General features: G+C 39.3%; 1 protein-coding gene across 5 annotated transcripts in view; it reads right to left on the bottom strand.

Annotated features, from left to right (window-relative positions):
• Positions 1-25,022, bottom strand: part of LOC147206142 (tumor protein p53-inducible protein 11-like) — a 36,733-nt gene extending 11,711 nt beyond the window's left edge. The window contains exons 1-2 of one of the 5 annotated variants that reach the window (XM_086109602.1): positions 24,895-25,022; positions 16,351-16,428 (exon numbers count right to left, since the gene is read on the bottom strand). Coding sequence is in view for 2 of the 5 variants with exons in the window: in XM_086109599.1 (XP_085965725.1) it covers positions 22,532-22,649 (118 nt within the window). In the remaining 3 variants the exon portion in view is untranslated. Of the gene's footprint in view, positions 1-13,467; positions 13,576-16,350; positions 16,429-22,531; positions 22,687-24,894 lie in introns of those variants that run through there. The other 4 variants (XM_086109601.1, XM_086109603.1, XM_086109599.1 and 1 more) reach the window with 4 other exon arrangements.
• Positions 25,023-25,936: the final 914 nt, after the last annotated feature.

The raw sequence follows: 25,936 nt of genomic DNA, 5'->3' as shown, positions 1-25,936 counted from the left end.
AGCAACTGCCCATGGTCCAATCAACTTTCCATGGCAGAAAACACCTGTCATGATTACAACTACCGTAGCTTTGATGAAGAGGTCTCTGTTGAGAGCCACTGACGACTCCACTGGCATTATTCTCGATAGCATGCGGAATATTTCAAGATGGACAAAGACGATTATATTGGATTGCATTCAACTGGAGACAGATTGTGTTTTCATAATAAAATGAGGAGGTGGGAGCAAACCAGAATTCCAGAGAAACGATCATCTTCCTTCAGAAACTGATTTTTTTTAAAAAGTCATAAATAATACATCCTATAGACGTCGGATGCGTTCATACAACTTCACAACTTAGTAAGCGGCTGCAATCATTTATTCTTTATGTTGCCAGTTTACATGTGTTGTTCCACCGTTCCATCCACCTACCTACCAAGCTACATATTTGCATCTCCAGTGTACACGTACAAATATACATGCATAAAGTACATGCACTATTAGTCCAATAAGTGTACAAGAGGCAACAGCGTCTCCATTTCTTTGCTGGATTTTCTGGCAGAGCATGTGTTGGTGAAACGGCAAAATGGCTAAACATAGTAAGAACTGTTGGAAATGTGTGAACTCCCCAAGAGACCCTTGTAAGTGAAATTAGATGCAATTTAAAAAAAGGTGTCATTTAAAATGACACCCAAAAATAAGACACAGCCGCCAAGCATCCACACGATCTCCTTAGCTTCTGAGGCATACCAACTGTGAAGAATATAAAGCACACCGCACAGTTCTTCTTAACATAATTCCAACACACAGCCAAGACGTACATTTTTGAGTGACATATGACGTACGCCTTCCAGAGCCTCGTGTAACAACTACTGCTCGTGATTTCATTCCTCGTTACTACAGAGACTACTAAAGCTTCAGAGTAGTGTAACTCCAAGATAATGAAAGGAAGACGCTGCCCCTGTGGAGCACAACAGCAGGAGCATCAGCGGACTGTAGGTCAAGTCACTCCACTCACGATTAGAGTGTATCCTAACATCACTTCCATCTCTGTATATAGTTTTACAACACTTAGTTCTGGGGCCTGCACGATGATAAATTTACATTCAGTCAACAATGATGTCAGTACAACTACGTGTGTCGAGTTCATGAAAATGTATATGACTTCGCTTGAGGGCGTGCGACTATAAAAAGAAAAGGGAAGTCAGACCACCTTGCTGTAAGGTGTATTCAAGCTATATGTACAATTTTCACTGCAAAGAAAATACAATAAATAATATATTTAAAAAAAAAAAAAGATGGTAAGTTTGCATTGTGGAGTCCTTCGCAATGCAATCTTGAATTCACAAAGATCCTCCAGGTGGACTCGGCAGCAATCAGGCATCATCAATTAAATTTTGAATTTTACTTTCTTGGTACTTAAATCACAAAAAATGCTTCACAATATCTGATACACGAATCTAAAAAACATCACAACAAAGCATTCAACAAATGTATATTTACACATAACACAAATACAGATTTATATCCTGTATATACTAGTCTGTATGTATATTTCGATATTAATTCGTGCCCATTTGTCTGCGCACTTTTTATTTTTATTTTATTAATGTACTACTGAAGCATCGGATCGGAACTGAATCGGCAGATCTTTAAAACCAAAGACTCGGACTCGAGTGTCACTTGAGTGTGATTAGGACATCACGAATAATATAGTCTAATGAAACATCCATATTAAATTCAGCATCAAAGGCCCACAGTCCATGGACAAAGTGCATCTAATTTGACAACATCCCAGGGTTTGAAAACGCAATATCCAGGCAAGGAAAAAAAGCTCGAAAAGGGAACACAGTTGGAGGGATCGCCCCTCCGCACCCCATCCAGAATGCTCACACTTACCGTAAATACAACATTAAATCACATGAAATGCTACACCTAATTAAATCATACAAAGTTTAAAAAGCATGAGTCAATGTAATAATATGAAGCCGGGTGGGGTTGTAATACACTTTCAGATTAAATTAAAACAATTCTCAATTCTGAGACATCAAGATTATCAGGCTTGCCCATCACCACATCACCGTCCTTTATGAATCTAGGGACAAAAATAATCCTATTCTCACTCTTGACCTTTTCTGAATTCCGTTTAAATCTTACATATAAGACATTAAATTGATGAAAACCACACTCATATACTGTAAGTCGAAAGCGTTGATTTAAAAACCTACTTCATTATGCTCCTCATATTTTTTTAACTCAAGGATTCAAGTTCAGATAACACTCCAGAGATTGCAAACATCAGGAAAAAATAATAATTCAAAATCTCGCTCAAGTCTACCACCCCCCCTTTTGCAGTTTGTCCATTACAGAAAAACTGCATTCTAAAATAGAGCATTTTAATCCTTTAAGGCGACTGACGAATCTTATTCTGCCCACTTTGCACTTGGTTGCTGCAAGCAGTTCAGACTCCTTCTCAAGCCAAAAACGCATGATTATCAACCAACTGACACCACTCGAAAAGGTCACTGTGAAGTGGTCCAGCCAACTAGTCTGTACAACCCCTATCCCTATGATTGGTGCTCTCTAAAACAGAAAGGATCCACGTGTGCAGTTTTGTCCATAGACTGAATCCCCTCGCTTACCATAACAGATAATTGTGGTGGGATTTAAATTTAAAAAAAAAAAAAAGATTAAAACCGTTTGCTCTTATGAGAGCAGTTAGCATCGAATTAGCCCATCAGTTAATAATATAAAGAGAATTTTCTCCCTTGTCGGATGTCTCACCCATTGTAATTACGAATATTCTCATGGTGATTACTTGAGTGCGCTACATTAAAACAGGCATTCAATGTGACAATGATTGTTTGCATTACATCAATGTTTGATATGTGATTACGTGCCAATGGTGAATACAGGTGCTTGTCACATACCAGTTGTCAACTCAACTGCTGCGGAAAACAAAACAAAAAAAATAGACATCCGCATCAGTAAAAGTTTAGCATTTTCAGGGAAGATAATGTGAAGTGCAAAAAAAAAATATGGTCAGACTTTTCCTCAATCTACACTGGGGTACTAACCACTCTTCTGTGGTAAGGGTGGCAGGAGGAGACTGCATAAAAGGGCAAATCAGGAGCACGCCTGTGGAGGACAAATCAAGACAAAGGAAAGCTGGGACCAAGACAAGGCTACGGCTTGAATAATAACATCGGTGGAAATCTATTACAAGGAGCTGACAGTCACTTCAATTATTTCTTAGGTCGGAGGAGGAATGACGACTTTGATGAATATGTTGACAAACATCATCAACGTCACTATAAATCCTTGCAGAAACGTGAACGAGGAGGTGATTGGTTTCGAAATGAGAACAAAAAGCGCGCCGTCTCAAACAATGCTTGTGTCATTGCAACGGTCGCGAGCCAAGAAGAGGAAGTGTGATGAAATGCAGTTTAATGACTTTAAAACTATTAAGAAGATTGGCTGAATTCAAGAGTGGGGTGTGGATTGTCGCTATGGCATGGGAGAGTAATCGGGTATTTGACGTCACCATCACCTGTGCAAGACAAATCCAAGAAAAGGTCCAACCCGGGTTTCAGAGAGGACTGCATTTGGTGTTTAACCCTTTCAGGGACAGCGGTTACTGCAGTGGGCAGATATCTTATGTTCTCCGGTTACAGGGCGCATGAGAGGGTGAACAATGTTTACATGGACTGCGAAGGATTTCACCAATCTTCACAAGCTGATCACTACGGCTGGACGATAATGGAACAAAATAATAATTACATTTTTATTCAACTCCTAAAACTCAACCACTCAAAACTATCATAGCCTCATGCCGTTTCATCCCTGCACTTTGAACACTTCTTTGTGAAGTATAAAATCACCTTATAAATATGTGAAATTCAGGCCTCTTCATTTTCATCCTGAAAGCAATATACCATTGAAAATTCATTTTCCTTCCATTCCATGACACAGTGTGTATAAGCATGAACAGTGCAAATATCAACTGCATCTGAGTCACGAAGGGGGGGGAAAAAAAAAGCTTCAGCCAATTGAGTATCACAATAATGACATACCCTGTACACCGCTGTATTGTTTTTGTATTTGTGACCAGTTCACGTAATCCCTGTGATGTCTTACGTGTTGTTCGCTCGACTGTTCATTTTTGACTTGTTTGATGGTCTATTTTGCTCTAAAAATGCCGTATGGCCTCGTCAATTATTGCCATAATTAAGACAGCACTCCTACCCATGTCAGGCTGATGAAGAAGAGATGAAGTACACACTTGGAGTGAGAACTGAAGAACATTGCAATTGAAGTCTATTAGTATCACTTTTTTTTTTCCAGATTTTGAATAATTTGTGCCTTTGAGTACAGCAGTGTTATTTGACCTATCTCTATGTGTTTCCAGAGACTTCGTGTGCTAAATAAATATCATTGCCAAAGTCAATGCTAATTTTTTGTTAGCATTTCCATGTGCTCTTAAATTGACACATTAGCCGCGAGCGATGTTCTAAAATCAAAGCATATTTTGTATTCTATGCACAATGTGTTTCATTCTTTAATGCATGTTTAGTTTACTGTAAACTTCAACTGTGGTCTCATTGAACAGCTTATTTGCATTTTTAGATCATTTTGAGAGACGTGGATTTGAAAAGTTGGGTTTACTCTCGTGTCATGACAATGCTGAGATCCGTTACATGGCGTATACGTGGGTCACGATATCGGGGGGGATGGTGTCTTCAAAGGCAAAGGTTCATTAGGAGCTGTCAGCGATGGTGCGAGCTTCGCTGGAGATTGTGTGACATGGTCGAAACAGTGTAAAAAAAAAAAGGGATGTAAAAAAAAACAGTGCCGACAGACATCGGCAGGAGATGAAATATCTCATCCGAACAAAAAATAAAAGTACATCACAACACAGCAGGGAATATAGCCAACGCTGAAAGAAAATAAACAATCAGGTCCTGAGTTCTTTGCACAGCAACAAAGCTGACACAAATTGTTCATCTGTTTTGCTCCGACATGCTTTTTTATATCACAGCCATACAATATGTATTAGGACTTGTGTATTTTTTTGTTAATAACAATGCACAATAGGAATGCACCTTATTCTTCTGAGCCATGAGACTTAGAATGAACTATGTGTGCAAATCCAGGCATTTTATTGACACAGAAACTGCGCAAGTTCACTTTCGATGACAGTTGCAGACTTGAACAATGTGAGAATGCCAGGTTTTGCAGCTAAGAGGAGAAAAAGTAATACAATCCTGCTTCCAACTCTTACAGTGGGGTAGGAGGATGACAACAAAAAAAAAAAGGGCCAGCGACAAGGTCAGGTCAAACGTTGAGCAACGAGCAATCTGAAAAGCGCAGAAATATCAGTACAGTACCTACACAGTTTAAAAAAATTGGTTGCATTTTGTTCAAAGACGTTGGACACAGTTTGATTTAGATGATAGCAGGCGTAAGAACCAGTAAAAAACCTCCTACTTCCCACTGCATCACCGAGATGCTTAATGTAAACAAGCTTCACATCGCTCAATGTCATAAAACTGCACTCAATCTTCGGAGTTTATGTGAGTATCTCTACTTATGCCAACCTCAACTGCTGCAAATATTAGGACAATTGGCCCCAATATTTTGACATTTTTCGGAGAATGTCTTGCTCTCTGTAGGCACTCACCAGAGCATACTGACAAAAATGCTTACTCAGGGCTCCCACTCTTCGACTTGCTTTTTATTTATGGACCTTTTAAGGACTTTTGAGGGCCAATTTGGCCATTTTTAAGGACATTTTCTCATTCAGCAGGGGATTCACAGTGGATTTAATGCCCGGTCAGCAATATGCAGGCTGAACAGATAGCCACATATTAGTGAGCTGGTGTTCAAATCATTGCTGCCAAAGGAAGGGCACATCTTTATTTTTAGGGGCAATCAGCTAACCCTTAATTTGACATACTGTATGTCAAATTTTCATTTTCCTACCTGTATTAAAGAACAAAACTTTAATTCATTCTCAAATAAAGTACACTAAGAAAAAATTTAATTTAGAAAATATACAACTTCAATTTATTTTCGAATAAAAATAAATTGCTCAAGATTTTTATTTATTTTATAAGCTTTCCCTGAAAATCAAGGACAATTAAGAACATCATTTTACAACTTCTTTTTTTATGGATTTTTATTAAGTTTAAGGACCCGTGGGAACCCTGTTTCCTGGCCACAAAATCAAAAATATAGCGGCGATCCTTCCCATAATTCTAGAGGTTGACTAATACTAAAGTGTCATGTCTTCCACACGTAAAAAACATGCCAGATGTTCTGTGACACTTGGCACCTGGCGAACCTCCTCTGGTGGTTTGACGCACAAACTCCAATGAGCGTGTTGCGCCACGCTTTTCGAGCACAAGTACAAAGTTGAGGTGGTCTTTTCAAAAGACACTCAGACTAATTCTTCTGTGATCCTCATCATCGGTAAGGCGCTGGAAACTGTAGCAATTGTCTCAACATACCCCACTCCTCGTCCGGTGTGCAAGGTCCAAACCTTGCTCTTGGAGTCACAGATTCAACTTCTGCTTGTGAGTAGAACCGCGAGCAGTGCAGCAAGTTTTGTTTGTTTGTTTGTTTATTGAACATAAAACATATATACAGTAATAATTTGACAGAAAATAAGGTAGATAAAAAAAGTAAAAAGAAAGAAATCAATCTTCATTCAACACAGTTATTATGTTCAAGGGAGTAGGAAGAAGTAAAAAACTTATCTAGTCCTACCCCGTTATGTGATTATATCTAATAAATCATTTTTATATCAATCAGAAAAGAAAAAAGTAAGAAGAAAGAAGTCTCCATTAAGGCTCATACTTTACCCTTAACCGTGATATTTTTACAACTTTTGGTTTGTATCGGGATTATATACTTCCACACCCTGACACTCTTGTGTCAATTTTCTCTTGTATTCATAATGGATATTTATATACCTTTCTCTATTTATCAACTTAGTTCTGATTTATCATTATATTTAATGTTTTGAATTTATCATTTTAACTCTGATTGATGTAGGTTGTTTGTACTATTTTTTTGAATTTGTTTTTGAACTCGGCAAGCGATTTACTCATTTTCAGGTCCGTTTCGAGATTATTCCACAGATTAACACCTTTGATAGATACACTTCTTTGCTTGATGTTTGTTCTTGTTTTGAGTTTTTTGAATAAGTTGGTACCTCTTAAATCATAGCTGCTTTCTCGAATTTCGAAAAACTTCTGAATGTTTTGGCAGAGCAGGTTATTGTGTGCTTTGTACATTAATTGGGCGGTTTTAAAGTCAACCAGGTCATACAATTTCATCGTATTTAATTTGATAAATAGTGGATTTGTGGGTTCCGTATATTTTGATCTATTAATAATTCGAATTGCTTTTTTTTGTAGGTTGAGAATAGGGAGTGTGTTTGTTTTGCAGGCATTTCCCCATATTTCCACACAGTAGGTCATATATGGTAATAATAATGAAGTGTATAATGTGTACAAAGATCTCTTATTTAGCACTTCCTTGGTTTTGTAGAGGATCCCTACGGTTTTGGCTATTTTTCTTTTTACGTTATCGATATGTGGCTTCCAACATAGTTTTGAGTCTATTACTAATCCGAGAAACTTGGTTTCATACGCTCTTTCTATCTCAATTGAGTTTACCATAATTTTAGCTTGGTGTTTGATCGGTCTTGTGCCAAAAACAATTAACTTCGATTTTTTCAGGTTAAGTGACAATTTATTTCTATCGAACCAGTTTTTTAATTTGTTTAATTCGTTTTCTACGGTTGTCAGGAGCTGTTTCAGATTTATTCCAGAACAGTAGAAAGTTGTATCATCAGCAAATAGGACACATTTAAATTGTTTTGAGACCTTGCAGATATCATTTACAGTATATATAAGATGAATAGTTTTGGACCAAGCACTGACCCCTGAGGAACTCCATGAGTGATTTTCAGTTGATTTGTTTTTTTATTGTTGAGCTGCACGTACTGATATCTGTTTTCTAAATAACTTTTTATCCATTTATAAGCTACACCTCTAATGCCATATCTTTCTAGTTTTTTCAATAATATACTGTGATCTATTGTGTCAAAAGCTTTTTTTAGATCTAGGAAAACCCCAACAGTAAATTCTTTGTTGTCTATATTAGTGGCTATTGCTTCCACAAACTCCATAACTGCCATTGAGGTGGTCCGTTTTTCCCTGAAGCCATATTGATTCTCACTTAACAGCGCATGCTTTTGTATAAAGCTATCAAGTCTGCGAGAAAATAGTTTTTCTAATATTTTTGAAAATTATGGTAGTAGTGATATTGGTCTATAATTTGTAAACCGATGTCTTTCTCCACTTTTATAGATTGGAATAACTTTAGCAATTTTCATTTTTGATGGAAAGATACCAGCTTTGAATGACAGGTTGCATATGTGCGTGAAAGGTCGCACTACATATTCTATAATCTGCTTTATTATTGTCATATCAATATTAAAGCAATCAGTTGACTTTTTATTTTTAAAAGTTTTTATAATATTTGATACTTCTTCTTGTTTTACAGCAGTAAGGAACATCGTGAAGGAGTTTTTTTCTACATTTCTATCTATTTCAAACAAGTTTGTTGGATCAGGAATTTGTTTTGCTAGGTTACTGCCGATGTTGACAAAATACTCATTAAATTCAGTTGCTATTTCTGCAGTTTTTTTCCAAAATAGTATTTTTGCCTTTGATAAAATACTCTGGATAATCCATTTTTTTAGGACTATTTCTGATTACTTGGTTAAGTATCTTTAATATTTCTTGTGTGTTACTTTTATTCTGCTCTAATAGTGCATGATAATGATCTCTTTTACTGGTTCTTATAATATTTACTAGTTTATTTTTATAGGTCTTATATTTTTTTCTGCTTCTTCAGTTCTCAATTTTAAAAACAATTTATATAAATTGTTTTTCTTTTTACATGTGTCTTCGTTACCTTACTTGGGTCTTTATACTTTTTGGAGACTTTAGTTAATGGAAAATGTTTATCATATAAGGAGATTATGGTAGACTGAAATACTTCAAACGCTGTATTTGGGTCTTCGTTTGAGTAGACCTCGGTCCAGTTTTGTTTTTCTAGGTCTTAAAGGCATCGGTGGAGCGTTGGGTTCTTAGTCTTATTTCTGTTATGTGAGTTGTTGACTTAGCTTTTCTATCAAAATAATTATGAAAAACTGCAAAAACAGGTAGGTGGTAACTTATGTCATTAATGAGAAGTTCCCAAGCCATGCAAGACATTTTTCTAAAATTGGGGTTGGTGTTTAGCCGTGGCATCAGTAAAGAAAATTTAGGCTGTGAAAATAAGAGTCAAAGACATCTCGAGATAGCAGATGTCAAAGGCTTGTTGTCCGTGATAACCGAGCGGAAACTAATTAGGTAGGCTTTAATGACAAATTAGGTGACAAGAATCGTATACGACCAATCCCGTCGCTCAAGACCGCCAGTATATTGAAGGAGAGGTTTTGCCTTTCTCAGGCAAACACAAATCAAGGATTACACAGCAGGCACGGTGGGGATTATATTGAATTTCTACAATTAGGTACTTAGCAAAGGTGTGTGCAATTCGTTAAGTATCGGCAATGGTATTAAAAGTTAAACAAGTATATGGCAAAGTTAATGAGTTGAATAATACATTACGTTTCATTCTAATACATGGATATAAAAAGTACAAGTAAACTCATTTTGAAGAGGATTATCTTTTGTTAACCTCATCTATATGCCCCCCCCCCCCCCCCAAGTGTTTGTGAAAATCTTACGGAAGGAATCTTCCTTTCTGTTCATGTCCTTAGGTGAGCGAAAAAGCAAGTGAAACCATTTTCTGTTGTACACATCCTGTAGCCTCCAAACAGCACTGGCCATAAAATGACTTATTTTACAAATCAAGTACCGTATTTTCACGACCATTCGACGCACCGTATCGTTGGGCGCAGTCTCATTAATGGGTGCCATTTCTGTATTTTACACATAGACAAAACGCACTGTATTATTGGGCGCAATTTTAAAGTGGTAAAACATACGCCATCTTAAACATACGGCATGCATGCGCGCACGCTAAAAACACGTTAGCTTGAAGCATACGGTAGCATGCCAAGACATACAGATACAAGCTAAAAACTTGTTTTTAAAAAGGCAACGGAAAACTGAGTTCCGTTGTATTTTATTTAGCCATCGTACAATGTACTCACGTTTTTCGATCAATCATCACCCAGAAATCCATCAAAGTCCTCATCCTCTGTATCAGAATTGAACAATTGTGCAAGTACCGGTAATCCATCAAAAACGCCGTGTTCCCTCTCGTTGTCAGTCACTCTCATTGCCATGTGGCTCCACAGAAATGATGCCGGCTTTGCCAAAAACTCGAACAACAGTGCAAGCAGACACGTTCGTCCAAGCAGCCACAATCCATTCGCAAATTGTGGCGTAACTCGCCCGGCGCTGCCTCTCACTCTTTGTAAAGTTGTGTTTGCCATCGATCATTCATTGTTCCCATGCCGTTCGCAACTTTACTTTGAACGCCCGGTTGATGCCGATGTCCAGCGGTTGGAGTTCTTTAGTCAAGCCTCCGGGAATAACGGCAAGCTCAGAGTTCATTTGCTTGACTTGGTTTTTCACCGCTGCTGTGAGATGGGCACGCATGCCAAAAGCATAACCGATGGCTTGAGGTTTGAACTGAGCTTCGTAGGCGTGTCTCTTTGTAGAATTTATTTTCGGGGGTTCTTAGAAACCAAAACCGAAGTTGTTTTGCAACAATGCACATAGCCACACTCTATACAGCTGTTGGTACCTGCTTGGGGCGTACCTTTAGCGTCCACTTACACGCCCACCCTTCACCCATTGGCGGACTTCTTCCCCACATGCCTGTCCTCACTCACATCTGCCTTTTCTCTCTCTCGCTCTCCATATGTGTATATATACACGCCCACCCTTCACTGATTGGCCGACTTCTTTGCCGCATGCCTGTCCACAGTCACTTCCGCCTTTTCTCTATATAAAAAGCGTGTCGGCTGTCAGTCAGGTTTTGGAACTCAGCGCATAGACAAGACACTCCGCATCATAAGGCGTCCTGTCCATTTTGGAGAAATTTTTAGACTTTTAATGGCGCCTTATAGTCGTGAAAATACGGTAATTCATAAAAGACATTAAAGTCAACTAAGAGAAGACTTTTAGACTTTGTGGCTAGTACAGACAATATTTCATTTCAACTGTATCTCCTCCTAAACTATATTAGTTACACAGAGGAGATGGTCTTGCTTGCTGAAGTGCTACTATGTTGCTAAGCAGCCTTTCCTGGATGACGAGCAGAACTAATTTCAGGGCTGACTCTGCGTCAGAAATAATGCCGACACGTGGGCTTTCACGGCTTGGCAAAGGTAAAAAATCCATTCTAAAAAAAAAAAATTCTCCTCATAACAGGAAGTTTATTCCAATCAATTTAGGTTGGGCCTGCTGTATTTCTCAAAGAAGAGGAGTAATGAATGAATGTCCACACACGCTGACCAAATGCTTGTATTTAAAAAGTCAAATTACCCAACGGGGGTATTTGACAAGTCAGTAACATTTAAAGCCACCCACTTGAGGATAAGCAGATAAGCAAATACTGCAGTTAAGAGTACATGATAATCGGCCATGATTAGCTCTTTTAAATTCGGCAAAAATCAAGCAATTTCTGTCTGTAGTTCATAAATACATGTCATTCCAAGATCTGATGGTACACAAAAGACGTACAACTACTGTGGTTTTATGACTGATGTGGTGGCCAGATAGGATTTTGCGAAGTAGTTGCTAAGTAGTACCGATATGACCCACTTTGCAATAAAGTTTTTTTGGACCGATGAGACCAGGATTGACCTCGACCAAAGTGAGGGAAAGGCCATTTGCATATAATGATATCTTCAAAAAATAAACACTGATCATGAGAGGATGTATAAACAGACAGAAACCTTACAGGGGAGAAAAAAAAATTACAAGAGAAAAATCATTTTTCATACTTGCGCCAAATCATCGGGTGCCAGACAAGAGAATTCGATTAATTCTGGTCAAGAGGACTTTGCAAATCGTCTTTGAAATGTCCTCATCTTCGAAAGCAGAAAATGGGCAACAACCAATCAAGAGAAGCATAAACAAACAACTAAATTAAGTTTGTCAAGATGCATCGGTTTCTTCGGGAGCAAAGCATCCCACTCCAAATCTTCAAATGCCCACTCACTGCCTGATGAGTCTCAAACACTGTGATATCAAGCAACACAAGCTTCCCAGATAATTTCTTTATCATTGGTTGTTTGAAAGTGTGGGTTCTCACACACAATCTGTATTATGATACAAAATTAATTAACAGAGGGTTGAAATGTTTGTATTATAGTAATTCCTCGTTTATCTCGGGGGTTACGTTTAAAAAAAAAAACCTGAGAAATACGTGGAGTAGTCATCTTTATTTTTTTTACAATTATTGTGCAATACAACACTGTATTGAATGAAACCAAAGACTAACTGACAGTGTTTAGAAATACAGTCATACCACCGTTTTCGACCATAATCCGTTCCAGAAGGCTGTTCGAAAAGCGATTTGTTCCAATTCCGAAACTATTTGATTTGCCCACAATTAGGGGCTAATACACTATGCAGAAATAACATAAAAACAGTAAGATTTGTGTAAATCACAACAAACACGCCTGTTCACAATGAACGCTACACGAGGAAGCGTCACTTCCTCATATAAGGAAGATCGTATTTGCTCAGTTTGGTCGCAAACCGGTTTTCGGTCGTAATCCGAGGCGTAAAAATCTCAAATTTTCTGGTTGAAAACCGATTTGGCTGAGAAGAGAGACGTTCGAAAACCGAGGTTTGACTGTACTGTACCGAATGTTTCTTCGATATTGTGGGTTTTGTCACAGAAAAAAATTGGCAAACTAAAGCGATGCGGCGCGGAGACTGTTGACATCAGTCTACAGCGCCTTAGCCAATCAGGATGCAGAACACAACGCACTGCAAATAAATAAACGAATAAATAAATAAACGGCACCCCAAAAAAAACTGTGAAACAGCAAAGCCGTAAACGATGAAACATGTTATGGCGAGGGATTACTGTATACACGACACACGACCCATCCGTAAAACAAACGACGACATGGTTAATGAATAGGCAACTTGTAATTCAAATGAGCTGGTTTCATTTTCATGTACATAATTTGCGTTTACACGTTGCACTCTAGACGGCTTAAATAGAGTGTTGTTGAGTCTCCGAGAGTATTAGAAGACACCTTTTATGTCGACAGTAGAAATCTCAGCCTTTTCTCAGGCGCCCCTCCTGACCCTTTAGAAAAAGATCAGCGTACTGAAATGGCTCAATCAGTGAAGAGCTCAAGCTAATGTGTTTTGAGTTCTGAAGGAATACAGCATCCCGAATGAATCGTATTCAGATGAAATATATGATACATACCATACATACCATACCTATTTGTGTTCAGATTAAAGGGCTCCATTCAAGTGGTTCATTTGGCTTTGATTTTCGCCATGCTCTGTATCTCCAAATGAGCTGCGACTTGGTCAATGTGAGTGGGACGACACAGCTTGCTCATCAGGTTTTTTACCAAGTCCCCAAAATGCCATGAGGGTTCGGCAGAGTTTACACAGCAACAAATGAGGGAACAAACCTTAGCCGGCAGCAAATCTTTGCCTACACTGTTTGTCTGATGTTCATGCATGAGGAGCTTGAGCTCTAATTACAGGAAAGGTTGCAGTTGTCTCCTGCACCAATTACTTTCATTTATTTCCTTGGCGAGAGCCATTTTGAGATTTTGATCTATTTTTAGGACGAATTAAACTTTTGTGCCCTCCTGCTCAGTCTCACATGTTGGCATCAGATTTTTCTGTCGGGATTCATTGGCTACATCCGTCTGTTAATATTTGTCTTGAGGTGTTAAAAAAAATGCAGAATATGGCCAGGCGAAGAACTGTCAGTCATAGAATAATAATTGGCATAATGCCCTGGCTTAAGGCCTTGTAACTAAGTAACCAGCAGGTTTGTCTTTTCCTTTGAGCAATGTTCTGTACATATAGCTGCCACACAATGGCAGCTAGATATACCGATGTTCAACTGGGCCGATTAGTGGTGCCTATATTCCTGACTAAATTCAGCATCAGATTTAAAAAGAAAAAAAAAACACTAAGAGATCTATTTAAAATTTGAATTTGCTTTATAATGCTGTAACAAAACCGAACGCAAGCCCGGTATTTCTAGTGGTGTCGTGTTTCCAACTTTTGCCAGTGCAGTTTGGGCAGTCATGCTCAACTGCATGCCAGGTGTTGCTCCTTTGCCCATTTTGCCGTGCTTTGCTGATGTAAACTTTACTCAGCAAAATGTTGCCAATCATCAATCGCCATCGAGATTCACGAGGATTCAAAAGGAAGATGGATTCAGACGAGCACACGATATAAAATCCCTCTTTCTGTTTTTCACCATTTCAGCTCTCCTGATTCATGGGTGTGGCTAAAACGGTGCCTAGTGATGCACTTTGGTTCAGCATGAGTCTCCCCTCCCTCACGATAGAACAACTTGAATGACTTTGCTCATATCAGCACTTATTCGGTGGAACTGCAACATACAGGAGGATATGCCTACACCCCAAAAAGACATCTTCCCTTCGGTTTGCATGGCACTGCAAACACATGGTAAACACTATGAACACACCCAAGATCTTGTTTATACTCTTCAAGTCTTACATTGCATTGAAAGTCGTCCCATACCCACCCTATTTTTACTCACTCTTAAAAGCAAACCAGAATAAAATATACTTCCATATCACCATTTACTGTAACAAACCGAAAGAATGAAGAAAAACATGAAAAAAGACATTTGATATTTCACAGCCAAGGTTTATAACAGACAAAACAACCATTTCCCTGAAAATGTCTTTTTATAGTGATCACTAATGAACTATTTCAGTGAAGTTAATTGCAGATGGGCAACAACAACAAAAAAGCAACTGTTCAGTGGTCAATGATGCAATAAGTCAGCAACTAGTTCAACCAACAGTTCAATGAGGAAACACTGCCGTTAAATACTTGCATATTTACATATTTATTAGACCACCGACAAGAGTAGTGTTTATCCCACTGCCGCCGTAAATTAAAGTATTTGTAATAAAACAAACCTGGTTTTGAATGTTTCTCTATTGGTCATAACAAACCCGGAACAAAATCTAAATCTAAAGTTCATTTCAGAGATATTTTAGTCAGGGTTGAATACAGGCTCCAGTGTCATTGATAAGGCATAGAAAAAAAAGTAGTGTGTTTCCGGTAACCCGACCGACCGAGAATTTCTACGTCGAAAAAAAACTTTACGGTCGGCATTTTTTTCAAACAACCCTCTTCCTTTTTTGTGTAGAGGGTTTACAACGGTGCAAACTCTCGCGATATTCAAGTTGAGCGCGTTCGTCATTTGCCCTGTCGTCTGTCAACAACATTGAAACATGGCGGTGGCCGCGATCTGCGACGACAGTTTAAACCGCGTTTTCTGTGTTACAGTTGCATGCTCGCACCGTAATGTTAAGAAAATAGCATCCATTGATGTATCGAAAAAAATCTGCGAACTATTTGATGAACACCACGGGCCAAGTAAACACCGAGGGCGAAGGAGGGCGGAGGAGGACGTCAGCGGAGGCGGCAGTGCGCCCTGCCCCCCCCCCCCCCCGAGTCCGAAGCGGGGAGAAAACTAAATTGGTGGCGGCGGCGCCGGCCGCGGAGCGGCGGGTTCAATGTCTTCTTGTTTTATGTTTTATGGTTATTTTGTTTAAATTTTTGATGGAAAAAAAAAAAGATTTAAAAAAAAACTTTGTCCGACCTACCGACCCTATGCTGAAATTTCATGTTACCGGAAACACACTACTTTTTTTTCTACGCCTAAGCACATGTCACAGATTGTGTACAGTACTTCTTTTATTTGAATCGTGTCAGCATGAGAAATAGTAGCTCCAAAACATTAGCATTAAGCAGCATCACATGATGATGGGAGTTGAAATGTTAGACGTGAAATACAAGAGGCCCGGAGCGAAAGTGCCTGATGACCAAATGGCAAAAGGGGAATGTGAAACCACTCACTCCCCATACACACAGTGACACACACACACACACACACACACACACACACACACACACACACACACACACACACACACACACACACACACACACACACACACACGCAAGCACTAAACGGGTAAACCCGGACTGACAAAGCAATGGAAGAGTGTATAGCAGCACAAACTGACACGGTAGTAATTTCCAGTGACTGCTAGTCCTTGAAGGAACTTCAGTGACTTACCGATTGTAGATATGGAATATGAAATGGCAAGAGGAAGCCGTTATCTTGTTGTACCAACTTTCCCGTGGTGTAGTTCACCTGTCAATTGAGATAAGGGCATGGTTTAAAATATATTCAACCAACAGTGGAATACAATAAATGAGAAAAAGAGATTTGCAGACAAACGGACCAGCCTGAGGAGGGATGTGAATTTCCAAATATGCACACAATATCATCCATGGTGGTTTGTCACCACTCAAAAAAAACTGAATTACATTTGTGTTTTCTCCCTGCTGGAATAAATGATTTTGGCAGTCGACAGTTGCAATAAAAGTGCCAGCGTCATCGAAGGCAGCATTTGGCCCGAGCTTTGCTAATCTTGTCCACGGGAAATAAACAAGCACATCTGCTACAGGGTCATTATTAAAGCCACAGTTAACAAAGTTTCATTACAGTCGGCGGGGAATTACAAGGCAAGATGCCATGAAGAAAGTAATCCATGTTGGCTTAAACAAAGACTCCCTACAGACAATATGCAAGGCAGCATATTAACAGGATTCTAAATATAGTCCACTGGACACTTAAACTAAATTCCACTTCTTTTAATCCTACCAATAACTCTTAAAGCAAGGCCTTCTTGCGTGTCAGTGAAGGTGTCTGATATTGAAAATACAAAAATACAGCTGACTGTCCAATGTACATTCCATTCTTCTGTTCACATGAAACTGCACCGCCACAAGTGCTGCTTCTACCATTTTCGTATGCCGCAATAAGTTTCACTTCAATTCAAATTTCACTCATCGTCTCATCAATACTTGTTTTAAGAGTAACCAATGAAAAAGACAAAGAAAAGGCAAAACGGATGGGTGCTGACTGTACTGACGAAGGTCTTGAGGTCTTCATGACGTCATGCACGACAACGGTTCGAAAAGGCTCAAGTTTGGGTCAAATTTGGAATTTTGGGCCGTTCTTTAGAGGTTCTACTTCTTGACAGAAATGTGCATTCTTGGAATGATTTCCCATGTTGCCGAAGACAATTATTTTGATCGTGTGGGTACCAGATAAATTCTGCATTTTCAAGTGCAGCTCATATGCGGCATTCAACAAGTGCACTATTTAGCCAGCGAGACAGCCATTAGCTGTGAAAGAAGTAATTGGATTTACAAGCACTTTTCAGACCTCCTATGCCCAACATCGACATTTTTTAGCATCCGTGCTTGCCTTTAATCTGCCGCATAAAGATCACCTGGCCTGTTCCGACCGTCTCTTCATTAGAATACATTTCAAACCACCAAGAACGACAACATTACCATGAATGGAGCTTGCCGTGTCAAAATGCCCTCTGTTATGAATTTAAATTGTTAATCACTGAGGAAATTTAAAAAAAAAAGGGGTCACCATCTGCTTTGGCGACCATGACAAGAATATTCAAAAGCCCAGAGGGACCGCTTAAAGCTGTACGATGTGCTGCTCTATGCCTCAGTGCCTTGACTCTAAAAATGCAGAGACACATCAGCCATCATCTACATATGCTAGTGCTCAACCCTTTGCCGATTAGCGGAGACACACTGCCTCCCCCCTGGGATGCCCATGCTAATAAACACCGGCAGCATGAAAATGTGCTGGCAATGGGTGAAAGTGTTCATGTCAATAAAAAGGCTCATAAATAACTCGGGCCCGACCGATTAATCGAGCAGTCAATTTAATAGATCGATATTTGCTCTTTTGAAAATGTTTTTATAACACATCAACACATTACAAGATGAGACATAGATCATGACATTCAACACCGATCCCCAAGTAAAAAAAAATAAAAAAGGGGGGGGGGGGAACCCAGCTATTTTTGCAGATTTTTTTCCCTGCGTATAGTTAAACAAATACAAAATACATAAGGGCCATGTATCATTAAATAGTTAAATGTTCTGCCTGCAATTAATTTCTTCATTGCAGCAAGGGTTAAGGGACTAAATGTAATTTAATTTATTCTGTTATTTATTTTGGGTTTTTTTTTGTCTCAAGCAATTGGCCTACGGATCGCTTATCTGAATTTTATCGTGCCAAATATTGGAATCAGCTCTCCAAAAATCTATATACTGTATATTTACAAATGAAGACAAAATGTACAAGAAATAAACTGTGATCCAGTGTTTTTTTTTACCACCCGAACTAATGAAATATGCCCCCAGATGTTGTGAGGAGTATCGAGTGATCTAAGTGAACGTTATTTACTTTGAGGCGATGGACAGGGCATCATTAAAGGGACTAATAAATGATATCTTATCTTATTACCACCATTTTTCTCCTGATCATAGCTTTGATGTTTTTGCAAGAAATGTTTATGCTTTAAACACACACACACACACACACACACACACACACACACACACACACACACACACACACCCATCAACCCATCAAACCATGTCACACATTTGACCATCGGCAAGAATGACATTTTTTCGTTGAGTTATGTCTGACAGCTGTTTTGAACTAATTTTGGGATACGGAATCCAACACTGATCTCAGTTTTTCTCGATCATGTCAAGTTTTTGAGTTACGGGAGCTCCAGTTTTCAAAAAAAAAAAAATTGTTTTTAATGAAACAAATGTGTATGTATGTATGTATGTAAATTTTACACTAAGATGAAATAGTACAAGCTTTGAAAATTACAAACAAAAAAAGCATAAAAGGAAAACAAATTTAAAATGGATCCATGGTTCAGAGAAAAGTCAGTACGAATCCTCTTAATTCCTGCTATGCTAGCTCTCTGTTTGCAGATATTGATAGCACTGCCCTATTGGGAGCTGCACACACCTCTCACCGAACTGTTTCAATCGTGACTGCACAAACAAGTTACCACATAGCAGTTGATTCAATCGTAATTAGCTCTTTTTACAACAGCTAATCAATGGAATTTTGTTCATCTGGAGGGTACACTGTAGACAGGGTTTTTCCTGCGTTCAAAATTGCGTGACGGCCGTCTCCAGTTAATTTGCTGCCACAGACTGATTATTATCGCTCAAAAACAGTGTAAAGCTCCAGCTGTGCTGATTGAGGAAATTATGTCCCTCTGTGGCGGCTTCTTATTTTAACTCCAGTTGCAGTGTTGCACCACTATGAAGGCGCTATATCAACAGCAGTGCACAGGAAAGACGTGAAGCAACTACCGACGAAGAAACTGATCGAATCATGTTCCCCCCCCCCCCCTCCACGAGTCGATGTTAGCAGCGCCCTGAATTTCCCAGGCGAATGTTACAGACAGGTAAATATTTCCCTTTGTGTTAAAGTAATATTTATGATGTTTAGCATTGCAGAAATGACAGGGAAAATCAGCCATTTGTTAAAGGCAACCGGCAGTTAAGTACATTTTTGAAATGTAGTAATTCATGGCGGTAACAACATGTGGTACTTTGGTCTGAAACCCTGGCGAGAACGAGGGCCAGAATGCAGGACGGGACGAGTCTGCGAGGTGAGGCTACAGAAATCCGTTTCCAGTTAGGAGCATAACAATGTAAAGTCAACATATACGTGATTGAAACATTATTTAGCATTCTTCTTTCCATATCGTCTTAAAAACACACGAGAAAGTGTCTTTGACAAGAAGTGGCTAAATCAATTTACCTGGCTCAGGCATACTGAGGAAGGCATGCGCTGTTATTCACGCCAAAAGCACTGTTCCCCAACACAGCAGGCAATCACTGCCTCCCTGAACCGACTACAAGCTGGCACATTAAAAAGACATGAGGAGATGGCCATTCGCAAAGCAGCAGAAGAGAAGAAGTATATTAAAGATGGTAGTACCTAAAAGCACTCAACCAATAAAGCTACAAAAACTAAAATAATATTGTTTTGAGAGATAGTTTCACAAATATTTATTTTACGGAGGACACTGCAGCATGCTATTGCAGCACAGGTGGACATGGACCTTGAAGGCTGCTTCGAAACAACCTGCGTCTCTCAAATAAAAGTGGCTCCACCACAAAAGCTATGAGGCCATCATTTTCCTGTTCAAGTTTTAATGAACTAATTATTTAACAAGATAATAGTAATATTCTTACTGGAACTCTTGAAGTATCTTTCTTGGAAATTCATACATTTATAAAACACATGCACGTCACGGCGCATGGTCAGGATGGTCCCACCTGTGCCTCAATTTCAGCCAACAAAAACCAAAAAAGCAAAACAAAAAAAACCTGCTAGAAAAAAAACTGCCTGCAATTTTGGAATGAGCCTTATCATTTTAGGTTTTATCAGTATAAAAGTCTCACTCAGGGCTCACCAACTTCGTTACTCGAGGGCTGCTATCCTGCACGTTTTAGATGTCTCTTTCCTCCAACTCACCTTCTTCAAATGATCAGCCCATCAGCAAGCTCTCCTGAAACAATTTGAAGGCCTTTTTGAGGAGGTAGACATGTAAAACATGCAGTATAGTGGCCCTCGATGTTTGGAGTTAGTGACCCCTGAATCTAACTCATCAGATTATTTTTTTCCCCCCAAATCGTTTCCCGGTGTAAAATGATGATACAGCATTTAAAGTGAGATGGGGTTATGAACTGAAAAAGGAAAAAATGTAGAAATTTGCACATTAAGCACACTAGGGTAATTGGATATAACACCAAGTAGTTTTTGTTATGGTATTTTTACATTTTTAAAGGCAACTTCAGGATGGACCTATGCCTTCCCGGCACAATTAGGAAGAGACCTGAAGCCGGCGCTGTCAAGTCACAGACCCTGTGATCTATCAGAAATAGTATGCTACTTGTGGTCATACTAACTAGTCATTATGAACCTTCTTCTCATACTTTGTCATATTAATGTATTCTTCAATGGCTTCACTGGAACCGGAATTAAAGTTAGTGGATTTAATCAATGTAAAAAATAGTATATTGTCATTTTGGGATATTCAGGGAAAAGGGTTGTCAGAGATGAAAAATTAATTTCTCCGTACAATGGAGCCTTATCTATATAAGAAAAATTCTCTCAGCGTATGCATTATTTTCCACACTACTTTGCCTTGCAGATTCCTTTTCTTCATAACATGTGATGTATCAGACATTTTTTCAACATTAAGATGTTAAAAATTAGTTTGCTTGTACGCCGCTTACAGCGGTATTTTTGCCGTTTCCCCCATGTTATGATTGGCACCTGTTTGACCCAAGCCACCATTGTGAGTTGATGGTTTGTTGTGTGTTGTTTCACTGCACACAAAGAGCAAAGAAAAAAAGCATCTGTTCTCATTCAGAAAACAAACGAGAGACCTGAGCGTTGGTATTGAGGCCCACAGCGTGATGAAGGGGTTTGGTGAAAGTGCAGCGGCATTGCTTAACTGCTCTGAGGACAAGTCCTGACACACCTGAACTGCAGCACGGCCTCTCACAATGCTTCATGCATGCCTCCTCCTCATACCACAACAACAGCTCAAGAAATCATAGCATGTAAATCTTGTGTGAGTGTTTGTGTGTATGTACATACTTACATACATACATATACATTTATATACACACATACACATATATACATATATACACATATTACTCTCATATTTCCAGCAGCTCCTATATTTTGTTGTTCTACTTCTTCCTTTCATAACTTTGCTGCTGTGAATTTGGAATTTCTCCATTGCGAGACTAATAAAGGTTTTCTTATCTTATCTTATCTTAATTTCAATTTCACAGTTTTTTTCACCATTAATTGGCAGGCAACAATTAGAAAACGAATTAAATAATTTAATAGCTAAGCTTTAAAAACAATACTGCACTAACCGCATATAATGCCTAAATCATATTTGCATCAACAGGGCGGGGTGTCACCGTTGTGCCGTTAGTATGGCCCAGGAAGAAAAAAAACTAACGGTCAAGTATACAAGATTACAAGATGGACTCAAAAGCCGTCTTCGTGTCGATATGACTTGTGCTTGTCACGCATTGTTTTCCCCCCCCATTATTTATTTGGATTTAAGGAAGGCCGCCCACGCTTTACACCCGACGACGTAGTACATACTTAGACATGAACTTCAATGGCACAGTCTTGGAAAGAAAATACAAATAAAACAGTGAAGCAATGTCACACTCTCGTAGAGTGGACTCTCCACGAACAGTTTTTTTTTTTTTAGCTAACGGACACAGAAACACCGCTCGAATCACCGGAAAGTCGCGTTTGAGGGAAAGGAGCCTTTCGTGACGGAGAAAGTAATGAAACTTACGGGATAAGGAGCAAAGCAGAGCCCGGAGTTGGGTTGAAGAAACCTGGTTGTCGTTTAGTGTAGCAAGTGAGCCCCGCAGACAGTAAGGAGGCACATCGCCGCTCCGAGCTTTTTTCATTCAGCACAACCTCCTCAGCCACCAAAGCCAGCCACGAGCTCCCGCTTACCGTAATTACCAAACTCGCTTAAACACGCCAATGTAAAATCTACCGTAATAGACATAAGCGCGCCGCCACAGTTATTGCTTTTTCCGTCTGTCGACCGTTAATAAAAGAAAAACGAACATAGTTTTACAATAAATATATTTTTTAAAACGAATTGAAACTAGATCTTATGTTTAGAAAACTAACTATAATTATGGCGAAAAAAATCCTTCGTTTTACTATTTTTACTTAATATCTTCGGATACATGAGCTCGTGGGGTACATTTTAAATGTATGGATTTCAGTATTGCAGAAAGTGCCTCAGTTGTTTGAGAATTACGTTTATTAAACAACACCACCGTGCCGTCCACTGATAAACGAATTAAATATTAATTAAAAATCCCAAACTATTATAACCGTACCTAATGGATCAAGTAGTGTCAGTATCACTATGAACTGCATTTGTCATCAGAATCAGTCAGCCATCATGAAAATACGTCAGAATAATGAAACTCTAATGTTATAAGTGGCCCAAAAATTTTCACACGTCAGAGGGGTTCAACTGATGTTTTCCACCAGCATTGTCTTTTGTCCGATTTTGCACCATAGTAAACAGTCAGCTTGCTAACTGAATCATGAAGTGTCCACCGAATGCTCATTAAATGCTCACATTACCCAAAGATTTTCACCTCATCATTGTCCAACCTGTCAGCGAGCTCACATATTCGTCTGTTCGCATGTGCATTACATTCAGGTGTCTTCCTGATTGCCGATCATTCCACCTCATGTCAAAATTACAGCTATGCGATTGTAAATCCTGAACAGGTTTAACATTTCGATTTTTTGGTGTTGACTATTTTCAGGGCAGATCATGGAGGGGAAAAAATCACTACACACAACAAGGATAATCACCGAAGCTCATCTTTGAGAGATTTGATAATTTGTTGACTTTATCTGGAAGGTGGGGGGCTCAAATGCATATGGATTATCGGCGACATAAACAATAAGTCTCCGTCTCAGATGTCTGCCCTTCTTGCCACACAACTGCTCATCTTTCTGTTGTCCCATTTTCTCTTTGTGGAGAAAAATAACGGCATCAGAGGAACTCAGTGATGTGCTAATAAAACAAGTTCTTTGACACTGAACAAAGGTGCTGAATTAAATTTTTGGGGAAGAGGCTCAGAGGAGTCGAAGTCGGAGGCAGGATTACAGTCATGTGTAGGTGGCAAAAGCTGCGTACAGGTTGGCAGCGGGACAGAAGTCTGTGGCATGAAGAAGAGGCTCCTCTCTTTATGGTAACATGTCAAAAACAGTCACGGCAACATGATTTCAATCTATATTTGATTGCATTTGGAATGGATGTGCACATACACCAAGTCGTATCATGGAGACATCAGCAGTCCAGAACAGAAGCAGTTCCATTTGCAACGGAAACTGTGATAGATGGTGCAGTGTTGAAAAAGGCCAGTGGAACAAGTGGAATGGGAATTAAATGTTATGTGCCCTGATAACAACGCTTTGTGTCTCAAAATCAATACGAGCAAGTGAAGGTATGAAGAAGAATATGCGCACCTGAGGAAAGGGGAATTCGACACTGCAAATGGGAAAGGTCTGCTTTTTTCATTCAAACTCAAACTCGTCAAAAAACAAAACAAAACCAAAAAACCCCAGTTTTGTTCTTTCACTTCCAACACCGTCTTGTGTCAGGCCCATTTTACTCTTGAGCAGACATATTCTTCGAAGGCGACATTTGCAGACTTACCTGTGCAAGCAAGACCTAGAACCTTCATCACTAATGATCAGAGTGGATTTTCAGTTCTGCAAAGCACAGGACTGACGTCTCTGCCTGTTGTGGTTGTGCATCGTTTCACAATAAAGGTCATTCAGCTGCCTCATACTCATCATAGTGCTCACTGCTGTTTGCAGAAACTGCAGGTCAGAATGTGGTCTGACAAACAAATGTAAATACGAAGAAAAGAAAGAAAGAAAGAAAGAAAGAACAAGCCAATATTGCCTGGTGAAAAATGGTGATGCAGAGCCTGTAAACACAGGGGAAGGGGAAAGGTATTTCTGGGAACGTTATCACAGATGGAGGCATCAGTCAATGTTAAATCTCGGCTAGCTAGCTAGCTAACTAGCTCGCGAGCTAGCTAGCTCGTGAAGTGCGTATTCTGCGCATATTTAGTCATGCTATATAACTTTCCCATGTCCGCAGCATACCTTTGCGTCCTTGAAGCAATCATCACTTAATATTGGTACACTCCTTACTGGAAACCTTGTAGAGATGCACAGACCATCGGAATGCGCCAGTTGATATAAGATAAGAATCGGTTTAGGAGAAACGAAAGTCCTGACGCCTGACCATGAGTTTCAGTACCGCCCTTCTGATGATATAAATATGTTGTGAGTCCCTTGTTTCTTTGCACTCGTGATCCACAGCCAGTGTCTGTGAACCGCGAGTGCCTGGAATATTGTGCAAATAAAACCTTCGAAGGTACTGTTCATCGTCTCCAGCCTGTATTTGGATAACCAACATCCTCACCATCTGAAATTCAACGAACACGTGGAGGAAAGAAGGCCACTTTCGCCCCCAACACTAGCTAGTTAGCTAGCTAGATAGATAGAACGTCTTTAGAGCAAGCATGGTGACGTTGGTGAAGTTTTACTAGTTAATTATTTTCCTTTGCTTTGAGATTAATCATTATGCCTTCCTTCAGACCTTTGGAGAGAGAAAAGCCGCTACTACGCAAGACAAACAGAATATTATTTCCAGTGAATCACTCTCCAAAGGATGCACGATAATAACTGAAGGTAAAATGCTCTCCTAAAAGGGTATGAAAATTGCATGATATCTCACATTTAAAGATTATTACTGATCATTTGAATGTGAAGGAACCCTCCAAGGCTATGGTACATTTGGCTCTCATACAGGTAGTTTGCTTCTATAAGCTGTACCTCTTATGAACACAATGGTATCCCATCTTTGCAGTCTTCCTCAAGGTTTGACAGTTGATAGGCTGTGAGGTTTCTGAATATTACTTTACAAGCCAAAAATGTCTCGGATATTATAATATCAAGTTTTTCCAATTACTCTAAGGCAGAACACTAATAATTTCCATTAACTGAGGTTATTTCGACTAACGATGGCAGTGGATGCACGGACGAGGATTTTAAAACGATCAAAATTGAGATGAATAGAAAGTCATGACTTTGACAGCGTAGAAAATATTGTGCACTCCAGGATGAATATAGATGACTTCCA

This window comes from Hippocampus guttulatus, chromosome 4, assembly GCF_054856545.1.
Source record: "Hippocampus guttulatus isolate MCC_2025c chromosome 4, RoL_Hgut_1.0, whole genome shotgun sequence".
NCBI lineage: Eukaryota > Metazoa > Chordata > Actinopteri > Syngnathiformes > Syngnathidae > Hippocampus > Hippocampus guttulatus.
Note: the sequence above shows the minus strand (reverse complement) of the source record. Positions and strands in the feature narration are given on the sequence as shown.